At 66.9% G+C, this 23,471-nt stretch overlaps 11 protein-coding genes across 11 annotated transcripts in view; 7 read left to right on the top strand and 4 right to left on the bottom strand.

The window, feature by feature from the left end:
* Positions 1 to 511, top strand: part of CHLNCDRAFT_34017 (hypothetical protein) — a gene marked incomplete at its 3' end in the record, with an annotated part of 4,188 nt that extends 3,677 nt beyond the window's left edge. Inside the window, exon 11 of the mRNA XM_005850743.1 lies at positions 13 to 511. Coding sequence (XP_005850805.1) covers positions 13 to 511 — 499 coding nt within the window. The remainder of the gene's footprint in view (positions 1 to 12) is intronic.
* A 344-nt stretch (positions 512 to 855) lies between these two features.
* On the bottom strand, positions 856 to 3,463 carry CHLNCDRAFT_140333 (hypothetical protein; the record flags this gene model as incomplete). The annotated part of the gene is made up of 7 exons (XM_005850442.1): positions 856 to 1,282; positions 1,424 to 1,590; positions 1,813 to 2,193; positions 2,316 to 2,491; positions 2,716 to 2,801; positions 2,995 to 3,313; positions 3,445 to 3,463. The coding sequence occupies 7 exons, from the start codon at positions 3,461 to 3,463 to the stop codon at positions 856 to 858; spliced, it is 1,575 nt and encodes a 524-aa protein (XP_005850504.1).
* Positions 3,464 to 3,826: 363 nt separating this feature from the next.
* CHLNCDRAFT_140332 (hypothetical protein) lies at positions 3,827 to 5,086 on the top strand (the record flags this gene model as incomplete). Its single annotated transcript, XM_005850742.1, has 3 exons — positions 3,827 to 3,958; positions 4,106 to 4,213; positions 4,307 to 5,086. 3 exons carry the CDS (start codon positions 3,827 to 3,829, stop codon positions 5,084 to 5,086), a joined length of 1,020 nt encoding a protein of 339 aa, XP_005850804.1.
* Positions 5,087 to 5,408: 322 nt separating this feature from the next.
* On the bottom strand, positions 5,409 to 6,227 carry CHLNCDRAFT_140331 (hypothetical protein; the record flags this gene model as incomplete). The annotated part of the gene is made up of 2 exons (XM_005850441.1): positions 5,409 to 6,073; positions 6,170 to 6,227. 2 exons carry the CDS (start codon positions 6,225 to 6,227, stop codon positions 5,409 to 5,411), a joined length of 723 nt encoding a protein of 240 aa, XP_005850503.1.
* A 47-nt stretch (positions 6,228 to 6,274) lies between these two features.
* Positions 6,275 to 7,685, top strand: CHLNCDRAFT_140330 (hypothetical protein; the record flags this gene model as incomplete). The annotated part of the gene is made up of 4 exons (XM_005850741.1): positions 6,275 to 6,284; positions 6,647 to 6,688; positions 7,221 to 7,303; positions 7,425 to 7,685. The coding sequence occupies 4 exons, from the start codon at positions 6,275 to 6,277 to the stop codon at positions 7,683 to 7,685; spliced, it is 396 nt and encodes a 131-aa protein (XP_005850803.1).
* Positions 7,686 to 7,978: 293 nt separating this feature from the next.
* Positions 7,979 to 8,747, bottom strand: CHLNCDRAFT_19583 (hypothetical protein; the record flags this gene model as incomplete). The annotated part of the gene is made up of 3 exons (XM_005850440.1): positions 7,979 to 8,083; positions 8,237 to 8,338; positions 8,472 to 8,747. The coding sequence occupies 3 exons, from the start codon at positions 8,745 to 8,747 to the stop codon at positions 7,979 to 7,981; spliced, it is 483 nt and encodes a 160-aa protein (XP_005850502.1).
* A 941-nt stretch (positions 8,748 to 9,688) lies between these two features.
* Positions 9,689 to 12,110, top strand: CHLNCDRAFT_56835 (hypothetical protein). Its single transcript, XM_005850740.1, has 4 exons — positions 9,689 to 9,984; positions 10,151 to 10,377; positions 10,554 to 10,873; positions 11,116 to 12,110. Exons 1-4 carry the CDS (start codon positions 9,768 to 9,770, stop codon positions 11,591 to 11,593), a joined length of 1,242 nt encoding a protein of 413 aa, XP_005850802.1. The 5' UTR covers positions 9,689 to 9,767; the 3' UTR covers positions 11,594 to 12,110.
* A 417-nt stretch (positions 12,111 to 12,527) lies between these two features.
* On the top strand, positions 12,528 to 13,298 carry CHLNCDRAFT_140327 (hypothetical protein; the record flags this gene model as incomplete). Its single annotated transcript, XM_005850739.1, has 3 exons — positions 12,528 to 12,623; positions 12,739 to 12,951; positions 13,113 to 13,298. 3 exons carry the CDS (start codon positions 12,528 to 12,530, stop codon positions 13,296 to 13,298), a joined length of 495 nt encoding a protein of 164 aa, XP_005850801.1.
* A 266-nt stretch (positions 13,299 to 13,564) lies between these two features.
* CHLNCDRAFT_140326 (hypothetical protein) lies at positions 13,565 to 15,340 on the bottom strand (the record flags this gene model as incomplete). The annotated part of the gene is made up of 7 exons (XM_005850439.1): positions 13,565 to 13,794; positions 13,919 to 14,075; positions 14,288 to 14,323; positions 14,469 to 14,540; positions 14,639 to 14,749; positions 14,898 to 15,122; positions 15,254 to 15,340. The coding sequence occupies 7 exons, from the start codon at positions 15,338 to 15,340 to the stop codon at positions 13,565 to 13,567; spliced, it is 918 nt and encodes a 305-aa protein (XP_005850501.1).
* A 618-nt stretch (positions 15,341 to 15,958) lies between these two features.
* CHLNCDRAFT_17175 (hypothetical protein) lies at positions 15,959 to 17,381 on the top strand (the record flags this gene model as incomplete). Its single annotated transcript, XM_005850738.1, has 4 exons — positions 15,959 to 16,059; positions 16,372 to 16,576; positions 16,798 to 16,909; positions 17,155 to 17,381. Coding segments are annotated over 4 exons (645 nt in total), but the record flags the coding sequence as incomplete, so codon positions are not given.
* Positions 17,382 to 21,190: 3,809 nt separating this feature from the next.
* On the top strand, positions 21,191 to 21,433 carry CHLNCDRAFT_20050 (hypothetical protein; the record flags this gene model as incomplete). The annotated part of the gene is made up of 1 exon (XM_005850737.1): positions 21,191 to 21,433. A coding segment is annotated over one exon (243 nt), but the record flags the coding sequence as incomplete, so codon positions are not given.
* Positions 21,434 to 23,471: the final 2,038 nt, after the last annotated feature.

Here is a 23,471-nt window from a genome sequence, read left to right as displayed (position 1 = left end):
CCAGCTCGCCAGCCGGCAGCGGCCCTGCGCCGGTCGGCGCCCACCCGCCCCGCCTGCATGCCGCCCACACCCCGACCCCCTAACCCCCACCCCCCCACCCTCCCCGCTGCCGCAGGCCATGGACCGCGCCCACCGCCTGGGCCAGCAGCGCACGGTGAACGTGTACCGCCTGTTGGTGCGGGGCACGGTGGAGGAGCAGATCATGAGCCTGCAGCGCTTCAAGCTGGACGTGGCCGCCACCCTGGTCAACGCGGACAACGCCAGCCTGGCGGCCATGGACACAGGCAACCTGCTGGACATCTTCACGCTGCAGGACGGCGCCGCAGCGCCCGCCAAGCAGCAGGCCGGTGGGGAGGGTGCCGAGGCGGCGGCGGCGGCGGCGGGTGGCAAGAAGGGCGGCGGGCTGCAGGCGGTGCTGGCTGGGCTGGGCGACCTGGAGGCATCAGAGGCGCAGTATGCCGACCAGTTCAGCCTAGCCAGCTTCCAGGAGAAGCTGGGCAAGCAGGGGTGAAGCTGTGTGGGCCTCTCAATGGCCCCACATTGCTGTGTCCCACCTGCTGCTCTGGCTGTGCACCCCTGCTCCGCTCTCCTTCCTCTTCGCGCTCCCACTTCTTTTCCCCCGCTCCTTTCTCTGCCCTCGCTCTCCTTCTGGCTTAGCCGTGGTGTTACAATGACAGGCACGAGAGGAAGCGGAGCAAGAGGGGGCAGCAACAGGGGAGAGAATAAGCTGAAGCAAGGGATGGAGCAGCAGTCGGGTGCGTCAGGTCGAGGTGGGGCAGCGCCCGGGGCGGGCTGGGCCTTGCGCCGGCCCCGCCCGGGGCCACGCCACGTCATCACGTCGATGCCAGGTCAGCATCACATGGCGTACACGTCCTCCAGCTTGCGGCGCTTCCACCGGTCCGGGCCGATGACCAGCACAAAGACGAGGGTGAGGGCCATGAATCCCAGCAGGCAGTAGATGAAGATGTTTTCGTTGTAGATGTACTTGAGGCCCTTGATGGAGCTCAGCTGGTTGCCAAAGATGTCGTTGATGGCGGTGCCGTCGGCGTACAGCGCAAAGGCGGCGGTGCAGAACTGGATGGAGGCGGTGGTGGCCAGCAGGATGAGGGCGACGTTGAAGAGGAAGGAGGACATGATGGTGGCGCCGCGCCGCATCGGGTGCACCCGGAAGATGAGCAGGTTGAGGCCAAACTTGAAGTTGCCCTTGGTGACGCACAGCTGGAGGTAGAAGGCAAACAGGCCAAACAGCAGCGTGCCAAACAGCGGGAAGGCGTCGTTGGCCCTGCGCGGGTGAGGGAGGGGGCGGGGGCAGGCAGGGAGAGGGAGTGGGGTGAGCATCAGCAGGCGGAGGGAAGGGGCAGCGGGGCAGGCAGCAGAGCTGGGCGCGCCCCCCCCCCAAAAAAAACCGCCCTCGCCCGCTCACTTGATGAACATGTCGTTGAGCAGCGGGGTGACGGGGGGGTCTATGAGGATGTACAGGATGATCTGCAGCACCCAGCAGATGGACATGGCCAGCCCCAGCAGGCCGCCAAAGAACTTGAGCCAGAAGCCCATCACCGTCAGCACCCACTTGTAGTCCGGGTCCTCGCTCTGCAGGGCAGGGCAGGCGGGCAAGGCAGGCAGGCAGGGGCGCAGCAAGGGGCGAGGGTGGGGCGGCAGCAGAGGCGGCAACCTCGGCTCAGCTGCTGCCATGCGCTGCCGGCTGGTGCAACGAGAGCAGAGCACGCTCCCGCCGCTGGCGCGCCACCCTGCCACACACCGATGCCTCCACAGCTGCAGCCGCCAGGCCAAGCCACCCCCACCCCGCCCCACCTGCGGGTACACCAGCTCCAGCTGCGTCTCGTCCTCCTCCAGCACAATGAGCTGGTTGTTGAGGGCCTTGATGTTGCGGCGCCAGCGCCAGCTGCGCCCCCGCTCCCGCTCCTCCCGCTTCAGCGCGTCGGCCAGCGCTAGGATGTCCTTGGCCCGGCGCGCCAGGTCGCGGGCGCGGTCGATGTACTGGGAGCGCGTGATGGTGGCCTTGGGGCGGGCGATGAACTCGCGGATCCAGTCGATGGGCAGCGCCACCAGGCCGATGCCGCCAAACACCATGAACAGCACCCAGCCCAGCGTGGCCACAATGGCCATGGCGTACACGATGATGGACACCCGGATGGTCCACACCTCGCTCAGCTGGTTGATCAGCGTGTCGCACTGCGGGGCAGGAGAGGGCGCGGGGGGAGGGCCGCCGCTCAGCACTGGGCAGCCATCCCAGGCATGCTCCGCCCGGCGCCGGCAGCCCAGCTGGCGCGCCCCAGCCACGCGCCCGCCCGCACGTTGTAGCCCAGGCTGACGAGCGTGGAGTTGAGCTTGGGCTGGCCGCTGTCCTGGTCGTAATAGGAGAAGAGGCCGATGCAGTTGGTGAAGCTGTCCTCGGCGTTGCTGAGGTAGCTGATGGGCAGCAGGCCCGACCGCGCCCCCTGCACCGTGTACTGCGCATTGCCGGCAAAGGCTGCACGCCAGCGGGGCGGCGGCAGGCAGCGGGGTCGGTGTGGTGCCGGCATGCAGCTTCGGGCGTGGCGGGGGCCCAGGAAGGGAGCCCGCGGCCTGCTGTGGCAGCAGCCGCGAAACAGCGCTGAAACGGTGGGCGGCGCATAGAGGCACCCATGACTGGCGGCAGCATGACCGGCAACGGGCAGCAGCCAGCCAGCGGCAGGGGCGGCGCTGGGGGCGCACCGTAGGGGATGCCGATGAGGATGGCCATCACAAACACCGTGCCCGCTGCCCACAGCGCACCGCTCAGGGATCGCCGGAACACAGACCTGCGTTGATGTGTTGTGGGGAGCGGGGTCGTGTGGCGGGATCGTGCGGCAGCACAGAGAGCTTGCACGGGTAGCAGGCAAGCAAGGTCTCATCACCCTCCATGCCCGGCGGCCTTGAGCAGCGCAGCAGCTGCTGCAAGGCGGCGGCAGAGCGGTGCAGGTGCGCCGCGCGCCACGCGCGCCACGTGCTCACCAGTCGCTGTCTGCCTCATAGTAGAAGATGCAGAAGGGCACCGCGATGAAGGTGATGGCCATGTTGGCGATGTACATGGCATACCACAGCTCCTTCATGGGCATGGTGCTGCACGAGGACAGCGGTATGTCGAGCTCGCACGCCTGCTGGTTGGCGACGTCCAACGGGAAGAGGAGTATGGTCCAGAAGGCCACGGAGAAGCCCAGCAGCACCACGAGCTTGGGCAGCCATGCCTGGTTCTTGTCCTCCGGGTGCTGGAAGTGAACGACCAGGTAGAGCGAGACCAGCAGCACCAGAATCGCCACCACCACCGTGATAACTGCAGCGGCGGGCGGGCTCCCCACACTCTCAGCAGCCGCACACAGACAGACGGGAGGCGCGGGAGCAGCAGGGCGCCAGGGCAGGGACCCCCACTCGCCCGAGCGCAGCAGCTCGCAGGACGGGACTCACTGATGAGGAACCAATTCATGGCCGGCTATCAGATGCTGTCTGTGCCGCTGCTCCGTCAACTGCGCCTTTCAGGCGCGTCTGCCCATTTCAGGGAGCCGCAGGCGCGCCGAGCCTAGTTCAAAGGGGTCGTGGGAAGGGTGCAAGCAAGCTGGAGGGTGAATGGAGTCCCTCCGCGCGCTGCTATGTGGCCAACCGCACTACTGAGCAGTACAGTTTTGTGGAGACCAGCCTGTGGTCTCTAGAGGCACTCTCATCATCCAGTGTATACCGGCACGGCACCTCCTGCAGCTCTGCCGGCCGCCTGCGACGGCTGTGCACCGTCAGCCGCGGCGGCGGCGGCAGCCAACCCAGTTGGCTGGGCTGAGCAGGCAACCCAAGGCCCATGTGGGCGGCTCGGCGGGAGGGCGGTCTCCTCTCGCTGGTAGCCGCCTGCGGGCAGCAAGCAGGGGCCGCCTGGCAAGCGGTGCGCGGCGTGCACCGCCAGCGGGCAGGAGACGAGGTGGCGGCAGCAAAGGTGGGCCATAGTGTGCTGCAGCTGGCCAGCAAGCATATCTCCCTGCAAGAAAAGCCATGCTGTGGCAGCGTGGGGCCCACCAACAAATCGTGCAGGGCAGGAGCGCCCCTCCGCCTCCCACCGCGTAGCTCACCCGTGCCCCCGCAGCGTGAGCGCCGCAAACAGCGGCGGAAGCAGAACCGGGAGCTGCGGGAGCGCGTGTCGGTGGGAGCCTTTGGCTGGCAGTGGAGCCATGGTCATGATGCAGGCACACAGGTGAGGCGGTCTAACCAGTTTCCTGCCCTGGTACATGCACCTTGATTATACGTGCTGGCTTCTACTAATGTGATGCCCTCGCTGATGCTGCAGGCATCACGCGACCGAGCCTCCCGGCGGGCCGCAGGCCAATGCAGCGACTGCGACATCAGTGATGGCGAGGCCGGCAGCAGCAGCAACGACTTCCGCATTTTTCGCACCCTGTTTGGCCGCCCCAGGGGCAGCAGGGAACGCAAGAAGTTTGGCCGTGCATGGAAGCAGTGGCAGGCTCAGGGGAGCGGCGAAAGCAGTGCCGCGACTAGCAGCAGCGGTGCCGCCAGCCATGGCAGTAACGGCAGCAGCCGTGGGAGCGGGAGATCAAGCGGCCGCGGCCCAGGTTTTGGCAGCGCAGGCGCCAGTGCTGGGCCGCAGTGGGGCCATGCCAACTGGACGTGGGAAGACTTTGAGCAGCCTGCCGGTGGCGGTAACAGCAGCGCCGGCAGGGGTGCGGAGGGCTGTGCAAGCTGGGGATATGACGAAGCCTGGTACGAGCCGCCACAGGGCCACCATACCAAACGCACCTGGGCAAGCGGCACCTTTGGAATTCACTTTGAGTGGTACAGCGCCTGGCAGCAACACCACAGCAGCGGCTGCAGCCCCGGCACAGCAAGGGCAGGCAGTTCTGTCCACAGCAACTTGCGCCTGCTGGGCCTGGAGCCAGCCAACTGGCTGGAGTCGCGCTGCGGCAAGCTGCTGCGGCAGGCTTACTTAGCTAGAGCCAAGGCGGAGCACCCAGACATGCACTGCCGCTCCGCAGCAAGGTCTACAGCAGAGGAGCGCTTCAAGCAGGTGCAGGCTGCGTACCAAGCGCTGCTGGTGCTGGTGGTGCCCTGATCAACTGTCTGCTATGGACAGCTGTACATTCTCCTCGTTTTGTTGTTCCGCTTCCAACACAGTTTTGCAAACCCTTCTCTGTTCCCAATACTGCTCCTGCCTTTGCTTTTTCTGTCACAGCTCTTCTCTTGCTCTTGCTGGTCAAATCTTTCCACATTGGATTAAATCAAATGCTCTGATGCTCTGACAATCAATTGTGTCAACTGCAAGATCAATACACTGGTCAGCAGAAACAGATGCTGTTCTGATGATGATTCACTCAGATTGCTTGGATGGGCGTTGATGAACCCGAGAAACTCACGCAGGGAGCTCGCGCGTTCGCTCAGGCCGCCTTCCGTGTGAGCGTCAGCAGCTCCGCTGCCACCAAGCGCCCCGCCACCAGCCGCCGGGTGGCCACCGCCATGCTGCTGCCGCCCTCATCCAGCAGCACGCCAGCAGTGACGGTGACATCCTCCCCGCGGATGTCGCAGGCGCTCCAGGCCTGAAGCGGGTGCAGCAGCAGGCCCGTCGCCACCACGTCCTCTGCTGACCAGCCCTCGCCGCTCACCGCCTCGCGGCTGCACTGCCCGCTGGCATCTCCGTCCACGCTGTACCGCACCCCGCTGGCCTCCCAGCTGCCCTGCACCGCCTCTGCCGCCAGGCGCTGGTCGCCGGCAAACGCCTTCATGCCGCCGCCACACCCCGACAGCTCCACCTTGCCGCGGTATGGCGAGTCGTACCGCTCGTTGTGCACTTCCACGCTGTCCAGCACCCAGCGCCCCTCGCCGCCCGTGCGCCGCAGGTTGTGCACCACCCGCAGGCGGCGCCGCCGCGGCTCCACCACCAGGCACTGCTCCAGCGCGGCCTTGGTGCAGTCGGCGGCCGAGATGTCGTGGGGCCCCTGGCTATAGCTGCCGTCGGGCGCCACCGTGGCAGCGCCCGTATCGGTTGAAGACTGGAACAGCTTGCAGGCAGCCTGGGTGTATGCAATGGCGTCAGCCTCGCAGCCTGCATGCCAGCAACAGCATGGTACGTGAAGCACGTGGCAGGGCTGGGCGCAGGGCGGTGCCTGCCGGCTGGCTTAGGCTTCAGGCTCGGGCGCACCGACGGTGGGCATCATGCGCCGGTTGGTGGCCGTCAACCCTTCTGCGTCGGCCAGCATGCTGGACTGGCTCTGCCAGTCAAAAATTTCAACACACCAGTCTCGGTATGCCTGCAGGTGGGCAGGCAGGCAGGCAGGCTGTTTGAGGAGTGACACACAAGGGCGGTGCGCGGCCATGGGCTGCTGCTCTGCAAGAGCGGCGTTTGTGCTTGCTTGCCTGCGGCACATAGTACTCTGGGAGAGGGATGGGCTCGCCATCGGGACCAAAGGAAGCCGTGACTCCCTCCCATTCCCCTGAAACATTCTCTGCAAAGTTGGCCCAGCCGTCGGCAGGGCTGGGGCTGGCGGCGGCGCCTCCGTCGGTGGTAGGCACCGTCACCACTGTGCTACAGGAGGGTGCCGCTGACTGGCACGCCGCTCTCCTGCTGCTGCGGCGCTGCTGCCGCTGTTGCAGCTGCCTACTGGGCTGCTGCTTGCAGGCCTGCGAGAAGCCGCGCCGGCGCACGGCGGCAGGGCCGCAGGTGCGGACGTTGCTAGCTGCCTGGCACGCCATTCAATTCCTCGGGAAGATGCAGGCAGTGCCTTACCAAAGTTTACGATCGCGGATTGGGAGGAGGTACAGGCCCATCCCCTGCCTGGCTGCATTCTCGCACTGCATCAATCCATCTCAATAGCAGCACGATGACGACACTATCTGCACGCCAATTCGCCAGCAGTTGCACCACGCTGGGCAGCTCGCATCCAAGACGGCTGGCACCCATAGCCGCAGCACAACCGTGTAGCAGCAGGCCGAGAGATAACAGCGCGCCAAGCTGCAGCAGCAGCCGCTGCAGCCCAGCCTTGCCGCGGCGGCAGCTGCTCGAGGCGGCGGCGGCGCTGGGCGCCTGGCTCTCCTTGCAGCGCCCCGCCAGCGCTGCGGGGGCTGTGCCAAAAGGTATGCATGCTTGTTGTGCACTACGGCCATCCTGTCGGCACTCGCCACTAGTTCCTGTACATTCCCCATGCCGTCGCCTGTCGCATCCTACTGCTAACTTGTTGGCTGGGTCCTTGCAGCCTACGAGGATACTGCGCAGAGGCTGGTGGATGCGCTGCGGGAGGCCATTAGCACCGACCTCAGCGATGCAGAGGAGCGGCAGGTGGGGCTGGTGGGTGGATGGTGAGGGAAAGCAGCCGAGCCGAGCGCCTTGCTGCGTGCCGGTGCCAAGCAGCTTGGGATCCACCTGCTGCTGCTGTCCATCCCGCCCCCACCTCCCGCAGGTGCGGCGCGCCGCCGACCCCGCCAAGAGCCTGGTGCGCCAGTTTCTGACGCGGTGGAAGGGCAACGGGCTGGTGGAGGGGGAGGAGTCGTACCGCCAGCTGTCTGCGGCCATCCAGCTGCTGGGCACCTTCTACCAGCAGAACGGGCAGCGCACTCGGCTGACCGGCGAGGTGGGGCAGGCGGTGCTGGATAGGCTGGATGCGGCAGAGGCGGCGCTGCCCATGCGAGAGGACAAGGTCCTGCCGCTGCCCTTCTTCTGACACGACAAACCTGGCCGCAAGCAAAACCGATAGTGCGGCTCATCTGCTGCTCTGCGACGGCTTGTAGTCCCTCTCAGATGGCAGCAGGAGGGACATTGGGGATGCTGCCATCCAGCAGCTGCACAGGCGCTGGATGAGAAGGGGGGCCAGCACTGTTCCACATTTTGCGCTGCATCGTCATGCTTGCGTGCGTCACAAGTAGAAGAAGCCAGCATGAGAAGCAGGACAGGGGAGAGCTCTGCATGTGCAGCAGGCCGAGGGTTTCCTGCCGTGGCACGGCACGGCACAGGTGGTCACAGCCTCCCTCTGTTGCGCACATCAGACGCCAGCCGCCGGTCGCGCTCCTTCTCATACTCCCGCAGGTCTGCCTGCTGCAGGAAGGCCTGCTTGTCCAGGTACTGCGAGGCAGGCGGGGGGGTGCAACCGGCGGGGCAGTGGTGGTGTGCGAGAGGGTGGGGGAAGGTGGGGCCCGGGCATAAGGATGTGTGGTGGCGCAGGGCCAGGCAGCAGCACGATGCCCCTAACCTAACCTCCCCCGCACCCCGCCCCACCTGGTCCCCGCTGCGCTTGTGCATCTCCAGCTCCTCGTCAATCGTGTCGTCGGCCTTCTTGAAATCCTTCCAGTCAGCCCGCGACTTGTCGAGCACAGTCACCTGCAGCAGCAGGCAGCGCAAAAGGAGAAGAGCCAAGGGCAGGTTTGGGGTGGTAGGTGGCGGCCTGTCTATCCCACCACCTTGCCCGGAAAAACCACAGATAGCCACCACTGCCGCCACCGACAACACAAACCTTTTTCGCCTGCTGCAGCGAGGCCAGCACCGCGTCCAGCCCCGCCTTCTTCTTCTCCGCCGCCGCCTCAGCCTCAGCCTCTGCCCGCTGCGCCTCCTTGCTGTCCTTTGCCACCTCCTTGTTCACAGTGATGGTTTGCCCCGCAAACCGCCGCTGCTCTGTCACCGTGACAGTGCCCACCCTGCTAGCGCCCGCCACCGAGGCCGCCGCTTTGGCTGCTGCCAGTGCGGCTGCCGCTACAGACGTTTTCTTATCGACCCCCGTCTGCCCTGCCATGGGTGCTGCCTTGGGCTTGGATGCCAGGCCCAGCTGCCGCATCCAGGCCTGCAAGCCGGATGCCAGGGTGTGAGTGCATGAGAGGAGGGAGATGGCCTCCCACAATTTCCATCACGAGCCAGCACCTGCCAGTTGCAGGCATTTGTGCCCGGGCACGACAGGCGGGTTGGCCCTGCATCAGTTTCCCATGAGCACCAGCGGGCCGTCGCCCACCTCATCTGCGCTAGATTTGCCCTTGCTGCCTGCCGGCTTGCATAGGCTGGCTAGCGACGTGCCGCCTTTATTGGGCGCAGGCTTGGCTGCCGGTTTAGCGCGGTTGAGCTGGCTCCACAGCGCGTCCACTTTCGCCTTCTTTGCCTCCCGCTTGCTGTCAGGCAGCTGTTCATGCTCATCCTCCGGCTCGCTGCCCGCCTGCCCAGCCCCCTCGCTGCCATCCTCCACAGCAGCGTCTGCGCCGGCAGCTGCGCCACGCAGCCGCTTGGGCTTTTTGCTCAGCTTTGCCGCCCGCCGCTCCTCCTCATCCACCTCATCCGGCACATAATCCTGGTCCTCCTCGTCATCACTGGGCAGATTGGCATTGAGCAGGTTGCTCATGGCCCTGCTGCGTCTACAGTTCAGCGGTGCCGAGCTGCCGCCCGGCGATGGTCCGCCGCAACCACAGCGGGCGGGCTGGGGCGTCCGTCAGGCGCTGCAGGTGTTTTAGGCTGCTGGATTAGGGGCGGACTCAGGGCCTAGAAGCGATCAGGTCAGGAGGTGCTGCGATGAGCTCGGCTGCAGGAGGCGCAATTGCTGAGACCAAACACGGTCTGAGGGCCTGCCCTGGCTGGGTTTCAATCTGCAATTGACTGCCGACACGGGGAGGCAATGAGCCCGGTGTGGGACTGGTCAGCCAACATGGGTCGCGTGCCCCATCCGCTTGTCTTTCGCCCATTTTTGGCCTGCACACCCTCGCACCGGCTGTCCAGAGTTGCTGCGCTGTGGTGCACGCCTGGCCTCCGCCCAAAACCTCCTGCCCACCCCATGGCCTCCCTTGCGGGGTCTCGGGCCTTCCACCATGCGCTGGTGTCGCCCGGGAGTGCCGGACGGTTGACCAGGGCGCAGTGGCGGGCGGTGTGTGCACCGCGCAACAACTGCCGGAGCCCGACTGCGCAACGGGAGTCACTGGCGGCCTCTTCAGCCACAGGCGTGGACCCGCAACCAGCTGGGGAGGAGCTCATCGATGAGGCCAGCACGTCAGGTATGGCTGGTCGTGGCGCGGGTGGTTCTGGGCATCCCGAAGGGCGTGGCGGCGGCGGCCGCCGCCTGTTGGCCCTGGCGCCATGGTGCCAGCTGCAGCAGCCACCCACTTCAGCCCAAACCTTCAACATTGCTGCTTGATATCGTGGCCGTGTGACTGCCTGCAGGGCACAGCCACTGGAGGTCAGGCGCCACAGCGGCGGCGGCGCTAGCAGCTGCCGCCGTGCTGCTGCCGGCAGGAGCGGCGCACGCCAGCGGCCTGGCTAGCGAGGCAGCCGCCCCCGGCCTGCTAGAGTTCGTCATCAATTCTATAGAGGCGCTGGGTCCCTGGGGCCCTGCTGCATTTGTCGCCCTGGTGGCGCTCGCCGAAAGCATCCCGCTGCTGCCCACCCAGGCAAGCGATTGGTGGCAGTTGCTGCGCGGCATGCTTTTGCCGCTGCTTCGCCGCGCTCTGCAGGCAACCTGCACGGAACCCGCATGTTGTGATTGCCCTCCTGCTGCCGTTGATTGCCGCCCGGGGAGCTCTCCTCACCGCTGCCTGCCCGTCCTGCCCCCCGCCTGCGGCTGCAGCCCTTCTCGCTGGCCAGTGGGCTTTTGTTTGGGGCGCAGAAGGGCGCGCTGTGCATGCTGTCTGGCACCACGCTGGCCGCGCTCCTCGCCTTCTCCATCGCCCGCGGCATTGGGCGCCCGCTGGCGGAGCGCATCATCAGCCACGAGCTGTCGGGGTCGGAGCTGTCGGGGGCCGAGTCCGACGGCGGCGAGGCCGGCCCGCCCCTCACCCCCGTGCAGCGCAAGCTGGCCGAGGTGCAGGCGGTGATAGAGCGCGGCAGCTTCTGGCAGCAGGCGGGCGCGGTGCTGCTGCTGCGCATGACGCCTGTGGTGCCCTTCTCGTGAGTGTCGCCCGCCCCGCGCCGCATGCCCTGCTGCGTGTGCGGGGTGTGCCTGCTGGTGGTGCCGTGTTGCTGCAAGGCATGGGCTTGCCGGTGGCTGCGCTTGCTCAGCTGTGTGGTGTGCCAGCATAGCACTCGCTGCATCGAGAAGCCTGCCCCTAGCTGGCCAAGCCCTCTCTCGTACCCCGCGTGTCCTCCCACCCACACCCTCCCCACCCCTCCCCAACCCCACCCCCCCGCAGCGCCTCCAACTACGTGCTCGGGCTGAGCCCGCTGCCCCTGGCGCCCTACCTGGCTGGCTCCGTCGTGGGCATGGCCTTCTGGGCCGTGTTTTACGCCTCGCTGGGTGGCGCGTCGCGCTCCATGCTGCTCCGCGGCGTGGACCCGGATGTGCTGCTGGCAGACCTGCTGGACAAGGCTGGCGCGTACACGCGGGAGCTGGCGGTGGGGGGAGCGCTGCTGGGCACAGCGGCGCTGGTCTACTTGGGGGCGGGCGTGGTGCGGCAGCAGCTGGCGGGCGCCGACGGACCCGACAACGGCGCAGGCCCCGGCAGCCAGCTCGGCGTCGGCGGGCCAGCGGGCAAGGAGCTTGGCAGCGAGATTGGCGGCGAGCTCAGCAGGGGCGCGGCGGTGGGCAAGGAGCTGGTGAGCAAGGGGCTCAAGGAGTGGCTGGGGCCCAGCGGCGGCAAGGACCTAGCAGAGTCGCGGGTCAAGGAGTGAGCGTGGCCCGATCTCATCTCATCACCTGTCTTTCCGATGCATGCTCGCCCCCCCGCGGCTGGCGTGCGAGCGAGCGAGTGCGGGTGGGCAGCCCTCTGCATTGTCTCCTGCTGCTTCTGCCCCGGTCCTGCACAACACTGTTCACATTACCGCCACAGCACATCTCATCACGGATAACTCACGACATTTTGGCTATCCCCTTTGCACCCCGCGTTTTGGTGGGCCGCGTCATGCGTGCATGCAATCCTGTGCACACACTCTTCACGGTTCAGCGTTGTGGCGCCTTGCAGCTCACACAGGCCAATTCACCTTTTTGTCTTCTTTTGCCCCACCATGTACCAGTAACCTTGTTGCTCCCTTCCTTTGTTGCCTCTGCAAACTAAAAAAAGCGTGTTGTTTCGGGCTGTCGGGCGCCATTTTGCCAGGCGGCGTTTCTTGATTTCATGTTGCCGCATGGCAGACCTGTTGCGCCTTGGAACGGTCGCCTGCAAGTTACCTGTGTAACTCAAAACACATCAAAGGCGGTGGTGGTGGGCCACGCCACCTTGCCAGGCGGCGCTCCGCTGGCGGCGGCTGAGATTTGTCAACAAAATGCAGGATGGCACCCCCCTAGTTTCGCCACAATTTTCGAACCTGCTTTCAGCTGCGCGTGTCCTGCAGCGTGGTAGGCCGGGAAGTGCAAGGGTTCTCTTCGTGTGCCTCCCACCTAGCCCCAGCTGCGCGCTGGGCCTCTGCTACAAGAAGAGATTGCATAGCCCTGATCTCAAGCAACCAAACCCAGCTTGCGATTGCCTCTTGCCGCTGCCCAAGGTAGGTAGCTGCAGCTGCGGCGGCGGCCGAAGCACCGGGACGGAGTGCCCCTGGTGGTGGCACGAGCGTCCACCCCCATTCTGTCGACCACCCCCATTGTGTGTGTACAGTGACCACAGCAACAATGCCTCGGAAGGTGGTGCTGGCGGTGGACCCCTCGCCGGTCAGCCTGGACGCCCTGAAGTGGGCCACCAAGTCGCTGTGCAACAAGGATGACGAGGTACGGCAGGCTTGCGAGGGGTTCTTTTCTGTTGATCCTGCCGCCGCCCCGCCTTAAAAAAAAAAAAAAAAGCCTTCCCCTGGCCCACCGGTGCCTGTCCTGCCTCCCACCGCAGCTGCACCTCATCTCCGTGCTCGAGAGCGGGCTGCCCAACGATGTGGTGGGGGAGAGCGCCGCGGACACCAGCCCCGACTGCAAGCCCGACCCGGCGGCGCTGCTGCGGACGCAGGACCTGCTGAAGCGGTGCAAGGGGGAGGCGCAGGGGGCGGGCATCGCCAACGTCAAGATGACTACACTGGTGTCGTGTGTGGGGGGCTCAGCAGACATGGTGAGCGCGCCTGCCTGGCCTGGCCTGGGCGAGGCGCGGCGGGGCGGGGCGCCCCTGTGCGCCTGCGGCAGCAAGCAGACCTCGGGGGCGGCAGCGGCACTACATGCAGGGAGGGTTTTGAGAGCCTGCTGCGCCTGCCGCTGGTTCATCCCCGCCCGCAGGGGCGCCACATCACCGAGTTTGCGGAGGGGGAGAATGCAGACATGCTGGTGCTGGGGTCGCGCGGCATGGGCGGCGTGCGGCGGGTCTTGGGCGGCTTAATGGGTCTGGGTTCCGTCAGCGATTACGTCACCAAGCATTCCTCTACAAACGTGGTGATTCACAAGATGGCGGCGCCGCCCAAGTGATGGGGCTCCAGGCGCATGAGGCAAAGGAACCGGCAGGCTTGATACGCACGCAGAACCCCAGAACGCAACACGTCGTAACCATCACTCACTTCCATCAGCAGCTAGTCCAGGCGCCCCTCCTTTGTTTGAGGCTGCATGTTTCCCCTGGCTTGTAAGCGTGGCATCATGACGCTGTGTATACTTCCAAGTGCTGAATAGGCAGCATGATCAAGGCGGCAGGTGGCATCATAGCATGGATGCTTGAAACCATAGCAGGCTCAGCCCGCTCATGCCTCGATCACGGTGCCTGCCCGGCCCTGCAAGATGTGCAGTGCGTCTCCAATGCTGCCCACCGCGGCCTTGCCGCCTGTGGCCGTCACGAAGCGGCAGGCGGCGGCCACTTTGGGCGCCATGCTGCCCGAGGCAAACGACATCTGCAGCTGGCCGGCCTTCACAGGAGAGGGGATGGGCCGCTGCTCCCTGGGCCAGCCTGAGGGATCGTAGATCGCCCCGGCATCTGCAGTGGGCGGGGCATGGCGAGGTCTGCCAGTCAACAAGCCGGCAAGCAGCTCCCGCCTCTTAAGCCCGGCCACCAAGGCATGCATCAGCCGCACACCCTGTCCCCTGCCACGCCCTCCCACCTGTCAGCATCAGCAGCCAGTCTGCCTTGAGCTTAATGCCCAGCAGGGCAGATGCTTCGTCCTTGTCCACCACCGCCTCCACTCCTCTCCTCATCCCACGCCCGTCCACCGCAACAGGAATGCCGCCACCGCCACAGCACACCGTGATGATGCCCGCCTGCACGAAGATGCAGTGAGCGAGGGCACCGCAGCGCAAGCGCCCAGCAAATGGCTGAGGGCTTGCAATGCACTGGGGCAAGGCACGTGGGCCCGCGTGCAGGGGGCCCACCCAGCCACACCTGCAGCAGCACTTGGACGGCGCGCCACTCCACAATGTCGCGCGGCAGCGGCGAGGCCACCACGCGCCGGAAGGAGTCCGTCGGGAGCCACAGCCCACCCCTTGTCACGAGCCATCTGCTCCGCCTCCTGCGGGTGTGTATGCGCAGCGGGGCGGCAAACATGGTCAGGCGAGAAGCAGGCCGTGAAGCAGTGTATGGCAGGCTGCCCCATTCCACAGCCCACCCGCCTCGTCCCAGCATCACTCAGATCCCCGCAGTTCGGCGCTGCCCACCTGCTTGCTGTAGCGAGGCCCGACCTGCTTGCGCGGGTGCTGGAAAGCCTCATCCCCCGGGTCAACCACCACCTGCATCACCAGGCCATGCAGGCAGGGTGGTGCCACCACGATGCAGTGCAGCCCACACGCGCCGCAGAGGAGAGCCCCCGCACACCAGCCCTCTTCACCTGCGTCAGCAAGGCCGCCACCTGCCGATGCTGCAGCGCATTGGCCAGCTCCAGCTCCAGCAGGAACCCCAGCTGCCCCTCCGTCTCCGCATCCAGCACCTCAAGCCTCGCCTGCAGCAGCACCGAGGGAGAGGCGCCGGCAGGCATCAGACATTGACCACTCACACCTGAGCTGATTTTGTTATGGTCTGGAAAACCGAGGTGGCTAGCTGGGCGAGCAACGCGCCCCACCCAGGCCTGTCAAGCAGAAGAAACAGACCGTGGGGTCCTGCAGCGCCAGCATGCCAACTTGTGGGCCGTTGCCGTGCGTGCAGCAGACCGAGTAGCCCGCATCTACCAGCTGCCTCACCGCCGCCGCCGCCGTCTTGGCGTTGCGCTGCTGGACCTCCATGGTCAGCGGCTCGCCGCGCTTCAGCAGGGCATTGCCCCCAAACGCGACGACCACGATGGGGGCGCCCACGCTCGGCGGCGGCGGCGATGCAGCCTGCGCAGGCAAAGGCAGCCACACCATCATCTCCATTCCCCCAGCTGCGGTTGCATGCATCACACCATCTCCCACTTTTCGAGCAGGTGCTTCATGCCGTTGGATGCTGGCAAACAAGCGGAGGCCCTAACCTGCAGCGGCGCGGAGGCGGTGGCAGAGGCAAAGGCGGCGCACTGCGCCCGCCGGCTGAGGCGGGCTGCTGCTGCGCTCCTTGCCATCCGATATCCTGCTGCCGCGGCCTGAATGGACGCCTGCCTGCAGCCGCATTTCCGCCAGCGCGCCAAAGTCAAGGCGCGAGCCAGCGTGCTGCATCTGGAGGATATCTGCATTATCACCGATGCCGAGCACCAATGAACATATCGCTTCCACTTTCGCTTGCGGTTCAGGTATTTCGGATCCAGCGTGTGGCCGCGTGTCAGATGAGCATGAAACGAAAGCGCATGCGCGAGTTCAGCGGCTTGCACATTCACAGCACGTCCGATCGGGGGTTCTGTGACGTGCACAACGGGTGTTGACTGTCGGCTCTGCGTCTATTTGTGCCGCCGCGCCCGAACGCTCCAGCCCTTGCCCCATTTTTTACATAACAGCACAGCAACCAGGGGTGCACGTCAGCGGTGATGCTGCAGGCGGCGGCAGGGGTGGCGCGGCGGCTTGTTAGTGGGGCAGGCGGAACGGCGGTGCGGGCGCCGCCACCACCAGCGCGATGCACGGCGGCAGCAGGCGGTGCCTGGCGGGCAGCCCCGCTGTGGCCCCCCAGGCAGGCACACCTGCGGCATGCCGTGGCAACCGCGGCGGCAGCCAGGGCTGCAGAGCGCCCGGCACGACGGCAGCAGCAGTTTGTGCAGGTGGAGCCCGACGGCTCGGATGCCTGGCGCCTGGAGCCGGTGATAGAGGCGCTGAAGGAGGGTGCTGTGGGCATCATACCAACAGGCACGTGGTGGGCCAGCAGTGGCAGGTCCACGCAGCGTGCAGGGGCAGCAGCATCAGCTGCCGGGGCTGGCACATCATCTCCTGCTTTCCGGGCTGGGCAGCGCGGGAGGCCTCCTGGCTACCGGGCAGCCCTTCCCATCCACGCTGCAGCCGGTGCATATTGTCTGCTGGAGCTTTGCCCCGCTCCACAGCGCCCCTTCCCTTCCCGCCTGCCTGCCTGCCCGCACCTTGCACCCCTCCCCACACCACGGTGCGCACGTGTTTGCCTCCCCGCCCATACCGCCGTGGCCCCCGCCCGTCCCGCCCGCCCCGCAGACAGCAACCTGGCGTTTGTGTGCGACCTGGGCAACCGCAGCGCTGTGGAGAAGCTGCTGGAGATCAAGGGGGCGCGCGGCAGCCAGCGCATGTCCATCCTGTGCCGCAGCCTGCAGGATGTGGACGCGTATACGCAGGGCTGGCCGCCCAGCCGCGCCCCCGGCCAGCCCGACATGTTCAAGCTGGTCAAGCGCGTGCTGCCGGGGCCGGTGAGGCGGGGCAGGGGGACAGGGGGAGCCAGGGGCGCGCCCGCCGCTGCGGCCTGCCTCCTTGTGTTTTGTTGCGCGGGCAGCAGCAGGGGCGTTGGCATGGACCAGCGTACAGCCGAGCCGCCTGCCGCTGCGCAGTTGTTGGCTGCTCCTGCTCATGTGGGCGGTCAATTCCACTCTGCGCTGCTGCCACCGCGCCTGTGCGCTGCTCCCGCCTGCAGTACACCTTCATCCTGCTAGCCGGCAAGGAGTTGCCGAAGGCGCTGACCAATGTTGACAAGGGGAAGAGCAAGAAGCGGCGCGAGGTGGGGGTGCGCCTGCCGGACGACGCAGGTGGGTGGCGGGTGGGGCAGGGGAGGGGATTGGAAGGCGGGTTTTGCAGCCGCGTTAGGGTGAAGGGTGTGGCTAGGCATCGCATGAAGCTGCCATCTGATGTGTGCTGTGGGAAGGGTGGCTTGGAAGGGAACGCGCTGGTGGTGGTGGTGGTTACAGCAGCAGCGTGTCGTGCAGGCCGCCAGCCTACGGCTCCCTCGGCCCCTCCTGCCGATCATCCCTCCCCGCCTCGCCCCCGCCTGCAGTGGCCCAGGCCATCCTGCAGCAGCTGGACCGCCCCCTGCTGTGCAGCACGGCGGCTACGGGGCCCGGGGATGGGGCGATCATGGGCCAGGATGCGGCGGTGCTCATGGATAGGTATGGCAGGGCGGGGCTCGACTTTGTGGTGGATGCCGGCCCCCGCCTGGCAGAGGGCAGTACCGTCATCGACTGTACCGGCGCGGAGCCCGTGGTGCTGCGGCAGGGCAAGGGCGACGCCGCCTTCCTGGCGGCATGACTGCGGTGCAAGGCCGGCCAGCGCCCTTGCGTCTCGGCCGAGGAGGATCAGTCGGCGGCGACGGTGGGAGTGGCGGGTGCACCACCCTTTGCTGCCAGCCCCAAATGTGCGTGCAAGTGCCCTTTTTTGGTGGCTGAGCGCGCCGCAGCGAAAATCCAAGCGTTGATCTTACAAATACGTCTCGTAATGCAAAGGTCACCAGTCTGGAAAGGACAAGTCCTGGTTGGGAGGTCAAGGCGGCGGCCTCAGCGTCCCGCTTCACTTTCCCTTGCCTCGATCACTTGTTGCTGTCTTTCGAACCCCCAAGAAGCACACATCGGGTCCAACATGACGTCCGCTCCACAAACTGTGCAGCCCGTCGAGAACGGCGGCGGCCGCCTTACCAACCTCGCGGAGAAGACGGCGTCGACTGCCGAGGGCCTGTACACCTCCGCCAAGTCGCGTCTGCCTGAGGCAGTCAGGCCGCGGGTTGAGGCCGTGGAGGAGGCCGCAGCCCCCTACGTGCACAAGGCGCAGGACACAGGTGAGAGGTGGGGCGTTTGAAGCGGTGGGCGGGCCCGCTGGGATCGCCTATATTGCGCCCCAAGCATTCTGGCGGCATGGTGGCGTTCGGCACGGAAGCCGCCCGACGAGGCGCCAGAAGCCCGCTGCAGCACCTGTGCACACCTCACTGCCAGCTTCCAGCGCCTCTCAGAGCCTGTGGCCTGACCCCCTGGTGCGGCCCCGCCTCCTGCCCCCGCCACCCTGCCCGCCTGCAGGCGCGACGCTGCTCAAGGCCGCCGACAACCGCATTGAAGGGGCCCTGAGTTCTGCCAGCAAGGTGTACACCGACAACAGCGCCTACCTGCAGGCGCAGCTGGCGCGCCAGGCCGAGTTCCACAAGGCCAACCTGGAGAGCTACAAGCAGGCGCGGGAGGCGTACCTGAAGAAGGTGCGGCACGCCGCCGCCGCCACCCCGCTGCAGCCGCAATCTGGCAGCCGTCTTGCGCGGGCCACCTCTCCTGCTTCGGCGGCATGCCTCCTGCCGCCCGACTCTTGTGATGCTTATGACTGGCCCTTTCCCTCGCTTTGCCTGCAGGTGGAAGATGCGGTTGAGTTTGTCAAGCAGAAGGGGCTGACGGGCGCGGCCCGGGCAGCCGCTGACGAGGTGCTGGTGCGGGTGGGGGAGGCCAAGAACGCGGTGCTGGGGGCCCCCGCCTTCCTGCTGCACAAGGTGCGGTGCGGTTGCTTTGCAGGGCGGGGGGACAGCGTGCGTGCCTGTGGTGGGCAGGATGGAACGTGCTGCGCTTTGTTGGGCTGCTGATCGCTGGCATGCGGTATGCCAGCTGCATCACATTCTTCTTGCCGTGCCTGTGTGCGCCTCCGGGACTGCAGGTGCAGGATGCGGTGGACAGGCTGCTGGCCTTTGGTCCGGTGCACTCGGCGCTGGAGACGGCCAAGCCCTCGCTGACTGCGGTGAGCCCGCAGCACACGCTTTGCTAATTCACTCCCCTCTTTGCCGCTATGCCAGCGCCGCTGGCAGGTTGCTCGCTGGCTGCATGGGGAGGGCAACATGCAGTGGTGCTGCCAACCCCCCGTTCGAACCAGCCATGTCTGGCCGCTTCCCGCCCTTTGTCTCGCAGGCCAAGGGCCAGTACCTGCGCGTTCACGACTCTGTGGTGGCGTCACAGCAGTACAAGCAGGTGTACAGCCTGGCCAACGACTTTGCGGCGCGCGCGCAGCAGACCTGGGTGTTCAGCAAGGCCAAGGAGAACCTGATGCCGCTGGCCAAGCCCGCCATGGACACGGGTGAGCCTGAAGCGGCAGGGCCCAGCCATCACCAGACTTGAGGCCCTACCACAATCGCGGGCTGGCCTGAACCTGAATGTTTCGAGTTCTCATCGGGCTGACGGCCAGCGCTGCCTGTTTCCTCCTCCCCTGCGCTGCCTGCAGTGGTGGCCAGCCCGTACTACCACAGCCTGGTGCAGCACCTGCAGCCCATCGAGGCGGGGCGCGCATGAATGCAAAGTGGTGCAGCCCAGTATGGCGCACTCTGCCTCGGGCCGCGTCGCGAGGCCTCGCTAGCGATTAGGATTTGAGAAACAGTGCATGCGTATACAAACACAAGCTCATGTTTGCTTCCCCACTCTCATCTGTCATCCCAAGTGAACAGTAAATGAACAGGGTCCTTTATGCCTGAAACGCCATCCCTCGATACACATGCCTCAGTACCTCCTTTGATTTTGTTTAGAAACCCAACCCATTTCAGCGCCACCCTTTGGAACACTGGCACGATTGGCACTGAAGAGTGCGAGTGCTACACATCGTCCTGTCCCTTGTAAATTTCCTTCCAGGCGTGTTGCCCTGACAGAAAGGATTTTGCGCGCCTTGATGGGGAAGAGGAACAAGTATGCTTCAACGACTGCGGCGCGCCCCCTCACAGGTGGAAAGGGGTGTGCCCGCCGCGCCCGGCGGGAGGAACTGCGCAAGGGGACGTCATCGATCCAGGTTGTTCAATGCAGGCTTCTCCCTCTACGGAACGACGTCTAGGCTGATTGCATGCCGGATGAAGAGGTCAGTGGCCTGCGGATCACTGTTGCTGTGGGCGCCGATCTCATCGTCGCCATTGGGTCGCTACAGCGCGCTGGCTGTGGAGCAAGCAAAGCATCCCTCGACCCTCCTTGTTTGTCCATCCGAAGGCGCCATTGCCGCCCTGTGTCGTCGGCAACGCCGGCAAAGCCCCCGCAGAGGATTGCAAGACTTGCAAGGGTACCAGGTTGGCAGCTCGGGCAGCGCCTTCCCCCTCGAGCTTGGTGAGCATGGTGAGTGATGGGTTTGTGAGCCTGCAGGAGAGGGGAGCGTCCCCCACTTCCTGGGGCCACGGGGGCGTCCACTTCGGCGTTTGGAGTCTTTCTCCTCCCGCGCTTCCCCAGCCTCTGTTGGCTGGTGGGTGGTTGGAGGCCCTTCTCAGAGGGGCACACCATGGGCAGCAACATACTGCGCTTGCGGGGCCTCCCATTCAGCTCCACAGAGGAGGATGTGGTGGAATTCTTCGCTGGTTTCGACGTGAAGGCGGTGTATCTCGGCAACAAGAGCGGTGAGGGGCGTGTGGGCGCTGCAGAGGCGGAGTGAGACAAAACATCGCCTGCCTCGCCTGCAGCAATCCGGCGCCCGGCAGGCCCCGGCAGGCCGGCGGCCCGGGCTGCTGCGGCGTGCCTGCCGGGCAGCGCCTGTCCGCGCTGGCTGGAGGAGGGAGAGGCCTCCCGCCATCCTTTCGTAGCATCCAGCCGTGCAACGCGGCACGCCCACGCGCCCATCACGCCCGGGCAGGCCAGCTGCGGCCTTCGGGCGCGGCGCCCGCCGCCCGCACCGCCTGCTGGCACCTCCCGGCGCCCAGCCCACGGGCGGCCCGCTCGGCGCCTGCCGCCCGGCCTCACCTTGGGCGTCCACCCTGCCGCGCAGGCAAGAACACCGGGGAGGCCTATGTGGAGCTGCAGAGCACGGCTGATGCCAAAAAGGCCCTGCAGGAGAAGCAGCATCAGCACATGGGCTCGCGATACATAGAGTGAGTGCGGGCGCGGGGGGGCCCTCGCCGGGCCGCCACCTGGTGGCCTGCGCGCCCCAAATTTAAAATTTGGGGCCCCTCCCGCCCCACCGCGCCCCCTTTACCCCCGATTGGACCTTCCTGAACTCGATTTGGGCCTCCACCGCGCCGCAGGATCTTCGTGGCCGGCGAGGCCGACCTGCTGGCGCAGACGTCGGGGGGCGGCGGCGAGGGCGGCCGCCCGTCGCTGCAGGGCCACGTGGTGCGCCTGCGCGGCCTGCCCTTCACCTCCACCGCCCAGGACGTGCTGCAGTTCTTCGAGGGGGTGGAGACGGTGGGGGGGGAGGCGGGGGTGGTGTTCACGTGCACCCCCGACGGCCGCCCCACGGGCGAGGCGTACGTGGCGCTGCCCGACGCCGAGGCGCTGGCGGGGGCGGTGGCGCGCCACAAGGACAAGATTGGCACGCGGTACATCGAGATCTTCGAGTCCAGCAAGGGCGACATGTACCAGGCGGTGCAGCAGCACGGCTACTTCACCACCGTGGGGGGCAGGCGCAGGCACCACTGGCACCAGCAGCCCGGAGGGCTGGGGGGCGGGGGGCAGTTCCCGCAGGAAGCGGGGGGGGGCGGAGCAGGCGGCGGCGGCCGCGGCCGCAGCCTCCAGATTGGACAAATGACCAACGCCTTTTGTTGTTGGTGGGGGCGGGGCAGGGGGGGGGGGGGCTTGCTGGGAGCAGGGCACGCAGCCGAGTTGCTTTTGGGAATGGCGTGCCTGGTGGGGCTGGTGACACAAACGTCCCCTCCTGCGGGGCTGGCAGGCAGGGATGGGCAGCAGCCCTGCATGCCCCTGCTGCCACTTCTTCCCCTGTTCCTCGCAGCCCTGCTGCCTTCCCCTCTTTTGCCCCCAGCCTGCCCTCACCCCACCGCTCCCACGCATCCCACCCTGCCCTCTGCCCTCCGCAGGCTTTGGCCTCAGCCAGCGCGACATGCAGGTGCCGGGGCCGCCGCGCTGGGACGCGTATGGCGCCCCCGCCGACCAGCAGTACCAGCAGTACATGGGTGGCCCACCCCGCCAGATGCAGCAGGCGGGGGTGATGCCGGCGGGGGCGGTGCGCTGGCGCCCCGGCACCCAGATGGTGCCCGGCGGCGGCGGCATGCAGCGGCCAGGCGGCATGCAGCACTTCAATCCTGCACCCGGGCCCCCGCCCGGAAAGGTGAGTTGCCCGCTGGGCTTGGCAGCCGCGCCGCATCGTGCCGTGCCCTTGTGTGCCACCCCTGCCAGCGGTGGCTGGGACGTGTCGTGCCGTCGCAGCCAGCCTCCCGTCCCATCTCCACAGTGCGCCCCTGCTCACCGCCCCGCCTGCTGGTGGCCTGTGCGACCGCGGTGCAGGGTGGGCGGGGCGGGGTCGCCAACGGCACGCTCCAGCCCGGCAGCGGCGGCGGCTACGGCATGCACGAGTATGGCGGCGGGCAGGCGGTGATGTTCAACCCCTTCATGATGCAGCACCCGCTCATGATGCAGCACCAGCAGCACCAGCACCACGCCTCGCCCTGGGGCACCGCCGGCATGATGCAGCAGCAGGTGGGGCAGGGGCAGGGAGAGCTCGGCATACTGAGGGCGCCCAGGGCTCCTGCCTGGGCTGGAACGTGGGCGGGGCTGCTGGGGGGCGCCCCGCCGCTCCCCCGCGCCTGCCGCGCCTCGACCGGGAACCTGCCTGCCTTGCCTGCAGGGCGGCGCCTGGTATGGCGGCATGCATGCGGCGCAGATGGGGCGGGCGGGGCCCGCCATGCAGATGGGCATGGCCGCCCCCTACGCCCACTCCTACGCTTACTTCCCCATGAGGGCGGGCCCAGGTGCGCGGGGCGGGGCGGGCGCCCGCCAAGCACATGTTGCCCGGCTGCCATATCAGCTGCGTGGCGGGCATGCCAGCGCCAGGCGCGGCGAACACAGCCATGGCGAAGCAGGGCGCTGACCCGCTTGTGCGCCTCCCCCTCGCCACTGCCCTGGGCTGCAGGAGTGTCGGGCCAGCAGGGCGGCGGCGGCCACCACCAGGGGCAGCACAGCAGCAGGCAGCAGGCGCAGGGGGCAGGCAGCGGCGCAGGGGCGGGCAGCGGCGCAGGGGCGGGCGCGGCGGCGGCGGCGGCGGCGGCGGTGGCAGGCAGCCAGCAGGCGCCGCAGCCGCTGCCTGCTGAGAGTGCCGGGGGCGGCAGCAGCAGCGGCAGCGTGGACGAGGCGCCTGCTGATGGCTCGCAGGGCGAGGCGCAGCCGGAGGCGGCGCCTGCGGCGGAGGCGGCCTCGCCGGCGACGCCCGAGCAGTGACCACGCCTGCCCACGCGCTGCGCTACGCCGTTGGCTGGCAGCATGTCCCTGCGCCCCTCATCCCACCCACCGCTACACATCCGACTCCCCCCCGTCTGCCTGACCGGACTGACCGAGCGAGCAGGCTCGCGCCACTCATGCGCCCCGCTGCATCAAGCTGGGCATCGCCCCGCCTGGCTCCTCCTCCTGACCCGCCTACCATACATACCTGCCTACCCCCCCC

This window comes from Chlorella variabilis (genome assembly GCF_000147415.1).
Source record: "Chlorella variabilis unplaced genomic scaffold CHLNCscaffold_3, whole genome shotgun sequence".
Taxonomy (NCBI): Eukaryota; Viridiplantae; Chlorophyta; class Trebouxiophyceae; order Chlorellales; family Chlorellaceae; genus Chlorella; species Chlorella variabilis.
This window is presented reverse-complemented; position numbering and strand designations above follow the sequence as displayed.